The sequence below is a fragment of the Rhinoraja longicauda genome, chromosome 25 (assembly GCF_053455715.1).
Source record: "Rhinoraja longicauda isolate Sanriku21f chromosome 25, sRhiLon1.1, whole genome shotgun sequence".
Lineage (NCBI taxonomy): Eukaryota > Metazoa > Chordata > Chondrichthyes > Rajiformes > Arhynchobatidae > Rhinoraja > Rhinoraja longicauda.
Genome location: NC_135977.1, coordinates 19,001,201 through 19,014,195, shown reverse-complemented (window position 1 = coordinate 19,014,195; position 12,995 = coordinate 19,001,201). Strand labels below are relative to the sequence as shown.

The 12,995-nt window shown below is 48.2% G+C and overlaps 1 protein-coding gene across 2 annotated transcripts in view; it reads right to left on the bottom strand.

Annotated features, from left to right (window-relative positions):
- Positions 1 to 10,438, bottom strand: part of thoc5 (THO complex 5) — a 38,944-nt gene extending 28,506 nt beyond the window's left edge. For both annotated transcript variants that reach the window (XM_078421515.1, XM_078421516.1), the window contains exons 1-6: positions 10,271 to 10,438; positions 7,058 to 7,201; positions 6,831 to 6,944; positions 6,155 to 6,252; positions 3,962 to 4,108; positions 1,950 to 2,064 (exon numbers count right to left, since the gene is read on the bottom strand). In XM_078421515.1, coding sequence (XP_078277641.1) covers positions 1,950 to 2,064; positions 3,962 to 4,108; positions 6,155 to 6,252; positions 6,831 to 6,944; positions 7,058 to 7,201; positions 10,271 to 10,372 — 720 coding nt within the window. In that variant the 5' untranslated portion in view covers positions 10,373 to 10,438. The remainder of the gene's footprint in view (positions 1 to 1,949; positions 2,065 to 3,961; positions 4,109 to 6,154; positions 6,253 to 6,830; positions 6,945 to 7,057; positions 7,202 to 10,270) is intronic.
- Between the last annotated feature and the right edge of the window lie 2,557 nt (positions 10,439 to 12,995).

Here is a 12,995-nt window from a genome sequence, read left to right as displayed (position 1 = left end):
GACGTTGGCATATTTCATTAGCATACAGTCTTATCCATTTGAAACATAATTTTGAATATAGCCAAGACTCAGGAGATAAGCCACTTCAGGCAAGTTAAATGTGAGATAGATTTACATATACTTGCTTGAGGAGATACAATTTGTTAGTAACACAGAAGTACTGACAATTAACTTCCAATCTTGCTCGACCTAGAAAGCTGGAATGGAAAGTAGAATGGTCCAGATAGGGTAGGAGAAAACAAACTGCCGGAAGAACATAGTGGATCAATCAGCATCTGTGGAAGTAAAGGGATGGTCGACTTTTTAGGTCGAGACCCTGCTTCATGTCTGAGAGTGAAGAGGAAAGATTGGCAGCATATGGAAGTGAGAGAGAGAGAGAGAGAGAGAGAGAGAGAGAGAGAGAGAGAGAGAGAGAGAGAGAGAGGTGAGAGAGCATGGTGATAGGTGGAACCACAAACAATACAATACAATACAATATATCTTTATTGTCATTGTATAGGGGTACAACGAGATTGGGAATGCGCCTTCCATACGATGCAATAAATTAATTAGCTAGTCAGTATTAATTTAAACAACCCAATGAAACAAATGAGAACAGTTTTAAAACAGAATAAAGTGCAAGTAGATCTGTGCCGGTTCACTGTGCGATGTGACCATCCGGCTCAGCAGGACCGGTTCATTGCAGCTATGGCCCTGGGGATGAAGCTGTTCCTGAGTCTGGTGGTGTGGGCGTAGAAGGCCTTGTAGGAGGGTGGGTGAAGGAGGGGTAGGGATAGGCAGAAGGAACCTGTTGAGGGAGGGGGGGAAGTGATGGGACAGAAGCTAGTTGATGATAGTTGGAGCCAGATAAGGGAGGAATGAGAGGGAATGTGGTCAGGTGGGGGAAAGGGAGAAGAGATAGGAAAAGTAAACCAAGAGAAATAAAACAAAGGTGCATAAAATCACCTCGGGGAATGTATAGGGTGAATGCACAGAATCTTTTACCTCAAGAAGTAAAGTGCATAGGTTTAAGTTGGCAGGAACAAGATGGAATAGAAACCCTAGGGGCAACTCTTTTGCTCTGTATATGAAGCACACTGACAGGGAAGATAGTTGAGCAGGTACTATAACAGCATTAAAAAGACATTTGGATGGCTATATGGATAGGAAAGCTTTGGAGGGATATAGGCCAAATGGGACTAGTTTAGATGAGGCATGTTGGTGGGCATGCACCAATTGCACCAAAGGGCCTGTTTCTGTGCTGTATGAGTGGATAGGTATGTGGATGATGGGCAGATGGAACAAGGTAGGAATGTTTCCATGGCACAGATAGGGTTGTATTACAGATTTTGTGACAAAGATTCATTGTTCGGAGAAGAACTAGAAATGCCAGTGTTAAATTTGATCTCGGAACGTTTGAAGCAAAGTAAAAAAAAGCCTTACATTACTAAAAATCCAGAATTCTATACATATTGAATTTGATTTTCAGAATGAATGGAGCCTGTAAGTTGATGATGCTCATATTTGTATTGCAACCCTTCCCCATTATTACTGTGCAAAATAAACCATGTGCAGCATTTTATTTTAGTTTCTCCATTACCATTCAACAGCAAAATAAAACACTTTCACGATTACAAAAAAGTTGATTCAGGGTGGAAATATCAGACTATAGGACATATCAAAGATGATAGCGGCAAAGTTTAAAGGTTAGTGCGGGGCAAGTCTTGTTTTTCCAGAGAGTAGTGAGTGCCTGGAATGAGTTACCAGGGCTGGTGGTAGAGGCAGATACGATAGTGGCGTTAAAGAGGCACATGGATATGCAGGTAATGGAAGGATATGGATATTGCGCAGGCAGAGGAGATTAATTTAACTAAGCATCATGTTTGGCAGACATTGTGGGCCGAAGGGATTGTTCCTGTGCTGTACTGTCCTGTGATCTATATAAAGCAAAGTTATTTTTCTCTTCATACCTGCATAATAGCATTGAGTCTTGGCTGCAGACTGCTCAAATATTCCTTTTTGATATCAATGTCCTTCATAATTTTCTCCTTGTTTGCCAGTGATTCTTTGTACTTTTCTGCCAACCTATAACAAAAGCAAACAAGATTTAAGCAGGGAGACACCAGGAACTGCAGATGCTGGTTTATTAAAAAAAGGCACAAGACACAAAGTGCTGGAGTAACTCAGTGGGTCTGGCAGCATCACTGCAGAAAACACTGAACTGCAGGTGCCGGTTAAGGTCAGTTCATTATGCAGAGATTCTTAGGATACGAATATAGCAAACATGGAACCATTAACTATGGAGCAGATTGGAAAAAGAGCAGAAATAGGGCAAAGGAAAGATGAACAGATTAGCACGCAAAACAAAAGCAAGTTAAAAATTCTTCTATAAATAACAATAAGGTAGTTAAATGAAGGCAGCAGCCAGGGGATCTGGACGCCTCACTGAGGTTGGACAGTCGTGTGGATCAGATGTAGCCTACGTCTCAGAGCGGTGGAGGACATTAACATCATTGCCAGGCTAGGCCGACCCCTTCAACTCCGACTCAGTGCTGTAGCCAGGACTATATTTTAATTTTTTTTTTATTGAGCCATAAAAAAATGGGTGCAGATTATGTTGCCATATCCAAGTTCATTTTTTTCCAAATGTACATATCAAAACAGAACATTTGAGTATTATACAAACAATATGGACGGGCATGTTTATAAAAACATCAGAAAAATAAATAATGGAAAAAAAGTAAATAATAAAAAATAAAAAATACATAAGTAAAATGCAGAAGGCGACTACAGTACATAGGGAACAGTTCAGTGCAATAATTATTTTGTGAAGACTCTCTTGTTTCTAAACTTTCTAACTCTCTTGTCCTCTATCCCTTACTTACTCATAATTTAATTAAAATGGATGGGTTAGAGTGTAGATAGGTTTGTGTTATGTATCAATATTCTTCTGTGCAAGAAATGACGCAAATGGTTGCCAGATTTTATTAAATTGGTTGACTCTACCCTTTAGAACATATCTTATTCTTTCTAAATGTAATGTACTGACCAAGTCATGAAGCCACATTGTGGAATTGGGAGCTGTTATTTTTTCCCATGACATGAGTAGTAGTTTCTTTGCCGTAATGAGACAGTAGGAGAGTAATTGTCATTGAGCGGCTGTGAGTTGTCTTGATGTTTCAGATACCCCAAAGATGATTAATAAGGGCTCTGGGTTTAATGGGATGTTAAGAATGTCTGAGATAGTCTTAAATATATCAGACCAGAAAGTGGTGAGTTTAGGGCATGATACAAAGTTATGAAAAAGAGTAGCATCTGAGGAGTGACATTTATCACAAATAGGAGAAACATTTGGATATATACTGTGTATTTTTGCCTTGGAGTAGCAAAGTCTATGTATAATTTTGAACTGAGGTACGAGTATGAGTATGAGGCAGTGTCTAGCATTGTTTAACATTGTTTAGGACTATGAAGGTATCACAAAATGCTGGAGTAACTCAGCGGGTCAGGCAGTATCTAGGAGAGAGGGAATGGATGACGTTTTGGGTCGAGACCCTTCTTCAGACCTGAAGAAGGGTCTCGACCCGAAACATCACCCATTCCCTCTCTCCTAGATGCTGCCTGACCCGCTGAGTTACTCCAGCATTTTGTGATACCTTCGATTTGTACCAGCATCTGCAGTTATTTTCCTACACAACTTGTTTAGGACTACGATATTTTAAGAGCTTTGAAACGTGAAGGATACAAGATGGGGCGGGAAATGTGGCGACTCGTGTACTACCCCAGTGTAATCTACTATTCCTACATTCTTGCACATGGGTTTGATTGTGCCCATGTATAGTAATGTTTTCACTGAATTGCATGCAAAAAGGCAATTTAACAGTACCTAGGCAAGGGACCAATAGCTTTAACTCTATCTCGTGCCAGTAGAAGCATAATTAGGTAAATTCTAACAAACCATGATTCAATAACCATTGCTTACCTTTTACGCTGTTCAAGTTCCCAATCCAACCGGGATAGAGTTTGCTGATGAGGATCATTCATAGTAAAATCAGGCTTACTGATGTCTGATGGAGCATCTTGATAGAACTCCTCCACATTCACCAAGTCAATCTCTTCATGCTTAGATCTACAAGACAATGCAGGTGGTGAGAAATTAGAAACATTCACAAAACATTGTATTATTTCCACTGACAGTCCCATCTGACATTAAATACACTGGTTAGTGTCTTCTGTGCCTCATCTCAACTTCAGATTACACATTAATTGACTGATTTTGATCTCAGTGTGTGCAATCTCGATACCCTGCAGCACATCTCCTGTTTTCTCCATAGCTCTAATCACAGAACAGTACAAAAACAGGCCTTTCGGCCCATAATGTCTGTGTTGAACGTGATGCCAAGACCATCATTTATCTACCTGTGCATAATCCATATCCCTCCATTCTCTGCATATCCATGTGCCTATCCAAATGTCTCTTAAGTGCCTCCAACCGTTTCTGCTTCAACAACCACCCCCAGCAGCCCGTTCTAGGCATCCATCACCCCGTGTTAACAAATTTGCTGTGGCAAGCTAATGCAAAGTTAAACTAAACTCATCTGCCTGCACATGATCCATATTTCTCCATTCCCTGAATATCTATATGCCTATCCAAAAGTCTCTTAAACTCCACTAACGTATCTGCTTCAATCACCATCCCTAGCAGTGCGTCCAGGCACCCACCACCCTCTGTGTAAAAAACTTGACAAACACATATGTTTTAAACAGTGCCCCTCTCACCTTAAAGCTATGTGCTCAAGTATTTGATTTTTCCATCCTGGGAAAAAGATTTTGACTGTCTCGCCTATCTGTGGCTCTCATAATTTTATTTAGTTCTATCATGTCTCCCCACAATCTCCAGCCTTCCAGAGAAAACATCCAAGTCTGTCCTGCAGCTAATACCCCATAATCCAGGCATCATTTTGGGACACCTCCTCTGCACTCTTTCCAAAGCCCCCACATCCTCCCTGTAATGGAATGACCAGAACTGCACACAATGCTCCAAATTATCCCGAGCTGAGATTAGGGGAACAAATGTATGGGAAACAGATCACATCCAAATTCCCCTCCAAGACAGTCGCAAAGACTATGCTTGGTCTCACCGATGTAAATTAGGCCACATCAGGGGCACCGAAAGCAGTACATGGAAGTTGGAAGAGGTGCACGTGAACCTCTGTCTCACCTGGAAAGGCCGCTGGATTCTCTGAATGGATACGAGGGAGGAGGTGTAGGCACAGGTGTTACATCCACTCTGCGGTTGCAGGGGAAAGTGACTGTGGAGGGGTTGGGCAGGAAGAGATGAGTGAACCAAGGAGCTGAGGAGGAAATGGTCCCTGCAAGGCAGGGGTGGGATGAAGTGACTGGTCAGTGATGGGATCATGTTGAAGGTTGTGGAAATGTCAGAGCAATGAGTTGGATGCGGAGGCTAGTTGGTGAAAGACGAGGACCAGGAGAATTAACCTGTTCTGTCGGGGAAAGAGGGAGGCAGGGTGAACAAGAGTAGAACTGTGGTACACAGAGGAGACGTGGGTGAAGGGTCCACCCACAGCAGCAGAACTGAAACCACGTTCACTGAAGAGGATGTCTTGGCTGACTTAGAGGGGAAAGCCTCATCTTGGGAGCAGATGCGGTGAAGATAATCAATACTCTAATTTGGACAATAATTGCAGTTCTTTCAATGCAGCTGAAACGCCATTGCCACCAATATTAGGGGACCATTATTACCACAGCACTCAAGGACAAATTGTACAATTGCCCTGTCAAAAGGAAAGGTAACAAAAAATGGCCATGCCTGAGACACCACAAATTTATAAAAAGTTACCACTTTACCAAGTTGTAAAGCTTTTAATTTCTATCCATTTGAACTTGCCATGAACACAGGATAATATTGAAAGTTAATCAATTGAGATATTAATATGGTCTGATCTGTTGAGTATTTTCAGCATTTTGTTCTTTATATGAATAAGTGGATTAGCACAAATGAAAGCAAATTCACTAAGCGATGCCTTAGCTGTCAATTTTATTGCACATGCTAAAACACTCTATTTAGAATTGCTGCACTACCAAAACAAATTGTGTGACTTCAATAGCACCAAAAACCAGAAAAAAACATTAGAAAGCTGCAAGGCAAACTTACTTGAACTCCAAGCATTTTGTGATTTCTTTTTGAAGATGCATCACCTCATATAGAAGATTCTGAAGTTGAAGATGGAGAGCATCCACTTTCTGTTTGGCCTGAAAAACATTTTGCATCTCTAATATCCATAACTAATTTGCACAACTACTTCAGAAAGCCCATGCTGAGCATGCCGAGATAAACTAATCTCCTCTGCCTGCACACGATCCATATCCATGCGCCCATCAAAAAGCCACTTAAACGTCACTATCGTATCTGTCTCCACCACCACCCTTGGCAGCCTGTTCCAGGCACCCACCACCCTCTCTCTATGTAAAAATACTTGACCCACATATCCCCTTTAAAAATTGCCCCTCTCCCCTTAAAGCATTTCCACTCTGGGGAAAAAAAGTCCTGACTGTCTACCCTATCTATGTCTTTCAAAAATTTATGTACATCAGTTTCAGACACGGGAGCAAACAATCTAAAGCTGTCCAATCTCTCCTTTAAACCAATGATCCCTAATCCAGGCTATATTCTGGTAAAAGCAATTCATTTGAACTGAATATGATGGGAAACAAATTCATTTTTGTACAATTTTGCATCCACCCAAAAAAAGTTGAACACATGTTCTTATTAGCTGATTAATTAGGAAGTTTGGTCCACTCCAGCCCACCTTGATTGTCGCAGTATTTACCTCATGTGTTTGATCGCGGCCTTTCTTTAATCTGATATGAGCCAAGCGGTTTAGTTTCTTTAGAGTCATGAAGTGAATACAGCTTTGGATTCGCCGCTCATCAATCTCCACTGCCTGCAAGAGGGCAAATGAGAATTATAAGTTGAACAGACATTTTTGTAAAGCACATGGAACACAAAATGCTGGTCAGTCACTTTGTGTCTACACGAACACAACTGAATACTTACGGCATCTTTTCCTCCTTTACTCTTCAATTCATGAATCTCAGCCATCAATCTTTGAAGATCTTCGCATGTTTCCTTATACAGGTCATAGTCTTTGGCAGGGTCTCTTGTATCCACTTCAGCTTCCTCACTGTAAGTTTTGTTCTCCTAAAGCAAATGCACATTTTAGCATTCCAAACAAATGATCAACTATCAATAGTAATGGTGAGACAAGAACAATTGATGTCGATGACGCCATTTACTGCGATTGGGTAAGTGCAACAACTTTTATTTGGTTAGTTAAGTTTATTGTCACGTGCACCGATGCTAACCAGTCAGAGGAAAGACAATACATGATTACAATCGAGCCATTCACAGTGTACAGATAGATACACGATAAAGCCACTAAAGTCCAATCAAAGATAGTCCGAGGGTCTCCAATTAGATAGTCCGAGGGTCTCCTCGGCTGCAAAAATGTGGATGAAGGTGTTGGTCTGATGGGAGGGAAGGGATGGGCACAGGGGAGGCCATAAGGAACAACATTTTGAGAAAATCACTCACTTTGAGGAGACATACTACTAGCCTGCTAACAACTGATTAATTGAAAGATACAGCATGGAAACAAGCCCTTCGGCCCATCAAGTCCACAACAACCATTGATCACCCGTTCGTTCTGTTATCCCACTTTCTCATCCACTTCCTACACACTAGGGGCAATTTACATAGGCCAATTAATCTACAAACCCGCATGTCTTTGGGATGTGGAAGGAATCCAGAGCATCCAGAGAAAACCCACACGATGAAAGGGAGAACGTGCAAACTCCACACAGACATCAGCCAAGGTCAGGATTGAACTCGGGTCACTGGCACTGTGAGAGTGCGGCTCTACCAGCTGCACCACTGGCCGCGCAATACTGTGTACAGTCCTGGTTGTGCTGTGGTAGGAATTGCATTAAACTGGTAACGAAGCAAAAATGATTTGAGAGGATGTTACCGGGTCTGGAAGTTTGAGTTATGAGGAGAGGGTGAATCTGCTGGGTCTATTTTCCCTGGAACGTGGGAGGCTGAGGGATGATCTTAGAGCTTGTAAAATTATCAGGGACAAATATCAGGGCACACCACTACCTTGACAACTACGATCTTTGATGGACCATGTCTTTGGTTGCACTATGGAGTTTGGTTTTGCACTATTATTGTTACCTGGAATTACTGGTTCATTGAGTTTATTATTGTCACGTGTACCAAGGTCCAGTGAAAAACTGTTATTATTTGATTGTATCATTGATTATTATATATTTATCCATATGTTATTGAACACCAAACACAATAACTGGTGGCACAGTAGCGCAGCGGTAGAGTTGCTGTCCTGTAGCGCCAAAGAGCCGAGTTCGATTCTGACTATGGGTGTTGTCTGTACCAAGTTTGTATGTTCTCCCTTTGACCACGTAGGCTTTCTCTGGGTGCTCGTTTCCTCCCACACTCCAAAGACATACAGGTTTGCAGGTTAATATGCTTCAGTAAAAAAATTGTAAATTGTCTCTAGTGTATAGAATAGTGCCCGTATACGAGGTGATCACTGGTCAGCGCAGACACAGTGGGCCGCTGCACTATGGACTTTGGTTTTGCCAAGAGGTGTCTGTCTATATTTGTCTCTCTCCTGCAAGAGGCAGTTAATACCAGAACGTATTCATCTTGTTTGTGTAGGAAAGAACTGCAGATGCTGGTTTAAATCGAAGGTAGACACAAAATGCTGGAGTAACTCAGCGGGTTTCTGGAGAGAAGGAATGGGTGACGTTTCAGGTCGAGACCCTTCTTCAGACTTCATCTTTTTGTTTGTTGCCTTGGGGATGGGATTCCATTGAGTTTAGAGAAGCGTGGCGAGCAGGTCACAGATCTCCCGTCTCTTGGGCTGAAATGGTCTCCATTTACTTTTATTGTGACTACCCTGTTCAGTGATCCCAGTTATTGTCGTGTTCGCTGTATACCAGGAGTGTGGGCAACAGTGGTGACAGTGTGGTCTGGGGGAGTGGCCTGGCCTCACATCCTCCCGGCCCCACACACACCCTCCCGGCCCCGCGCACACACACCCTCCCTGCCCCGCACACACACCCTCCCTGCCCCGCACACACACCCTCCCTGCCCCGCACACACACCCTCCCTGCCCCGCACACACACCCTCCCTGCCCCGCACACACACCCTCCCTGCCCCGCACACACACCCTCCCTGCCCCGCACACACACCCTCCCTGCCCCGCACACACCCCCTCCCTGCCCCACACACACCCTCCCTGCCCCTCACACACCCTCCCTGCCCCACACGAGGAGTCTGGGCCCCAGAGCACAGGCTCGCCGCAACTCCAACGCCCCAAGTGTCAGACCTTAGGCCACAAGCTCAGTCCTCAAACCCAAGGCCAGACCAGGCCTAGAGCCCAGACCAGACCAAGCCTAGAGCCCAGGCCAGACCAAGCCTAGAGCCCAGGGCCCCAGACCAGACCCAGAACCCCAGACCAGACCCAGAGCCCAGGCCAGTCCAGACCCCAGGCCAGTCCAGACCCAGAGCCCAAGCCAGGCTAGGGCACCAGACCAGATTCAGAGCCCAAGCCAGACTAGGGCCCCAGACCAGAGCAGTCCAGACCTAGAGCCCAGGGCCCCAGAACAAACCCAGAGCCCAGGCTAGACCAGGACCCCAGATATATAGCCCAGGCCAGACCAGGGCCACAGATCAGACCCAGAGCCCTAGAGCAGAGCCAGAGACCAGGGCTACAGACCAGAGCAGTCCAGGCCTAGATCCAGGCCAGGCCAGACCATTGCCCCACGCCAGGCCAGACCAGGCCTAGAGCACAGGGCCCCAGAGCCCAGGCCAGACCAGGACCCCAGGCCTAGAGCCCAGACCAGACCAGGGCCCCAGACCAGACCCAGGCAGAACAGACCACACCACAGGCCAGACCAGGGGGAGAGCCCCAGACCCAGATCACACCACAGGCCAGACCAGGGGGAGGGCCCCAGACCCAACCACACAGGCCAGACCAGGACCCCAGGCCTAGAGCCCAGGGCCCTAGAGCAGAGCCAGAGCCTAGACCAGGGGCTGGGCCCCAGACCAGACCCAGGCAGAGCAGACCACACCACAGGCCAGACCAGGGGGAGGGCCCCAGACCAGACCCAACCACACAGGCCAGGCCAGGCCAGCCCAGACCCTAGGCTAGCCGCAGCCTCCAGGCCCCGCTCCCCACCATTCACCTGGTCGCCATCGCCTCGACCCTTCCTCGACTCCTTCTCCGCCGCCCCACCGTCGCTCCGGATCACTTTGGTCTTCCTTTTCTTCGCCGATTCCGCCGACATCGCGGCTCCGGAGCGACAGCGCCGGAAGGGGAGGGTCTCCCACTCTCCGCCGGCTGCAGGCAGATTCCTCCTCCTCGCCTGCTGGGGGCGCAGCGGCGACAGCGTGCTGTTGCTCCGCCTCGCCGGCAGGGGGCGCAGCGGCGACAGCGTGCTGTTGCTCCCCTCCTCGCCGGCAGGGGGCGCAGCGGAGACAGCGTGCTGTTGCTCCTCCCTCGCCTGCAGCGGCACAGCAGCACGTTGCTCCTCCCCGTCTGGAGACGGCACTGCGGCCGCCCAGGTGAGCTGAGTTTCCCTTCGCCTACCGCTGGGGGGCGCAGCAGCAGCAACGATGAGGATATTGCTGATTTCAAGTCTTAACTTATTTTCTTTCTTGTATATTATATTGTTTATAATCTATCTATCTATATACTACTAAAACTCTGCGGTCCAACATTCCGTATGTATGTATGTATATGTGTATGTACGGAAGATTCCGAAGAGTTTCTGTCCATAACTTACAAACCCTACTCCTCCCAGACGGTACACCAAAGCGCTACGATTTTTGTACCGCCATATTCACCATTAACATGGGCAACTATTGTAAGTACTTTCGTTCAAATTGAAGCAACCTTTTTAAAGCTAGAGAGATATTAAAGTTTAAATTTTCATTTCTAACCCTTTTCTTGAAGGGGCTTCAGCGCGTGATGTCACAATGGCACCCGTGCACCAATGAGAGATCAGCTCGGTTTTAAATTTACATCTTCAGCTTGTGACGTCACAATGCTTGTGTGAGATTGTTGCAACATTGTTGCGAAAAGCAACTGCCAGTTTTTTAAAGTTGTGCAAGTCACTTAACATACACAGATCAGCATGGGGCCCCTATTCCCTCCCTCCCCCCTTCCCCCCTCAACCTCTTCCTCCCCACTCCTTCCCACCTCCATCCCCACTCCCTCCCCCCCTCCTCCCCAACTCCCTCCACACCTCCCTCACCCCTCCTCCCCTAACTCCCCCCCCTCCCTCCTTCCCTCCATCCTCCCCCCCTCCCTCCACCCTTCCATCCCTCTCCCCCTCCCCCCTCCTTCCACCCTCCCTCCCCCCCTTCTGGTTACAAAGGAAACCCTACGGGGACGGGCCCAACGGGGAAAGAGGGGTACTGGGAAAAGGGGAGGTCCCCCTCCCTCCCCTTCCCCCCTCCCCTCCCCCCTCCCCCTCCCCCCTAACCCTCTCCCTCCCCCTTCCCCCCTCCCCTCCCCCCCTCCCCTCCTCCCTCCACACCTCCCTCCTCCCTCCCTCCCCTCCTCCCGGTTACAATGGAAACCCTACGAGGACGGGCCCAACGGGGAAAGAGGGGTAATGGGAAAAGGGGAGGTCCCCCTCCCTCCCCCCTTCCCCCATCCCTTCCCCCATCCCATCCCCCCTCCCTCCCCTCTCCCTCCCCCTTCCCCCCGTTCCCCCCTCCCCTTCCCCCCTCCCTCCACACCTCTCTCCTCCCTCCCTCCCCTTCCCTCCCTCCCATCCTCCCAATGCTTGTTTGAGATGGGTGCTACATTGTTTCGAAAAGCACCACTAACAGATCGCAGTGAGAAGCCCTATGTGACCGCGAATGTTTCAAAACAAGCACTTAAAAAGCACTTATCTTTTTTTAAATATTTTTTTTTATTGCAAGTCACTTAACATACACAGATCAGCATTGGGCCCCAATGCTCGTGGGCCACCGGGGCAAGTGTTTCGAAAAAAGCACTGAGAGTGTGTCTGGGGGAGAGAGAGAATGGGGGGGGGGGTCTGAGAATGGGGACTGGGGAGGGGGACAACAGGGGTCGTTGCGGAGGGGGCTTGGTGGTGGGGGAAAGAGGGGTACTGGGAAAAGGGGAGGTTCCACTTCCCCCCTCAACCCCTTCCTCCCCCCTCCTTCCCACCTCCATCCCCACTCGCTCCCCCCCTCCCTCCCCCCTCAATCCCAACCTCCATCACCACTCAGCCCCTAACTCCCCCCCTCCCTCCTTCCCTCCATCCCACCCTCCCCCACTCCCTGCCCCCTCCCTCCACCCTTCCATCCCTCTCCCCCTCCCACCTCCTTCCACCCTCCCTCCCCCCCTCCCGGTTACAATGGAAACCCTACGGGGACGAGCCCAACGGGGAAAGAGGGGTACTGGGAAAAGGGGAGATCCCCCTCCCTCCCCTCCCCTACCCCCTTCCCCCCTCCCCTTCCCCCCTCCCCTCCCCCTCCCCTCCTCCCTCCACACCTCCCTCCTCCCTCCCTCCCCCCCTCCCGGTTACAATGGAAACCGTATGAGGACAGGCCCAACGGGGAAAGAGGGGTACTGGGAAAAGGGGAGGTCCCCCTTCCCCCCTCAACCCCTTCATCCCCCCTCCTTCCCACCTCCATCCCCACTCCCTCCCCCCCTCCTCCCCCTCCCTCCCCAACTCCCTCCCCCCTCCCCCCTAACTCCCCCCTCCCTCCTTCCCTCCCTCCCCAATCCCTCCCCCCCTCCCTCCACCCTTCCATCCCTCTCCCCCCTCCTTCCACCCTCCTTCCCCCCCTCCCGGTTACAATTGAAACCCTACGAGGACGGGCCCAACGGGGAAAGAGGAGTACTGGGAAAAGGGGAGGTCCCCCTCCCTCCCCCCTTCCCCCTCCCCTCCC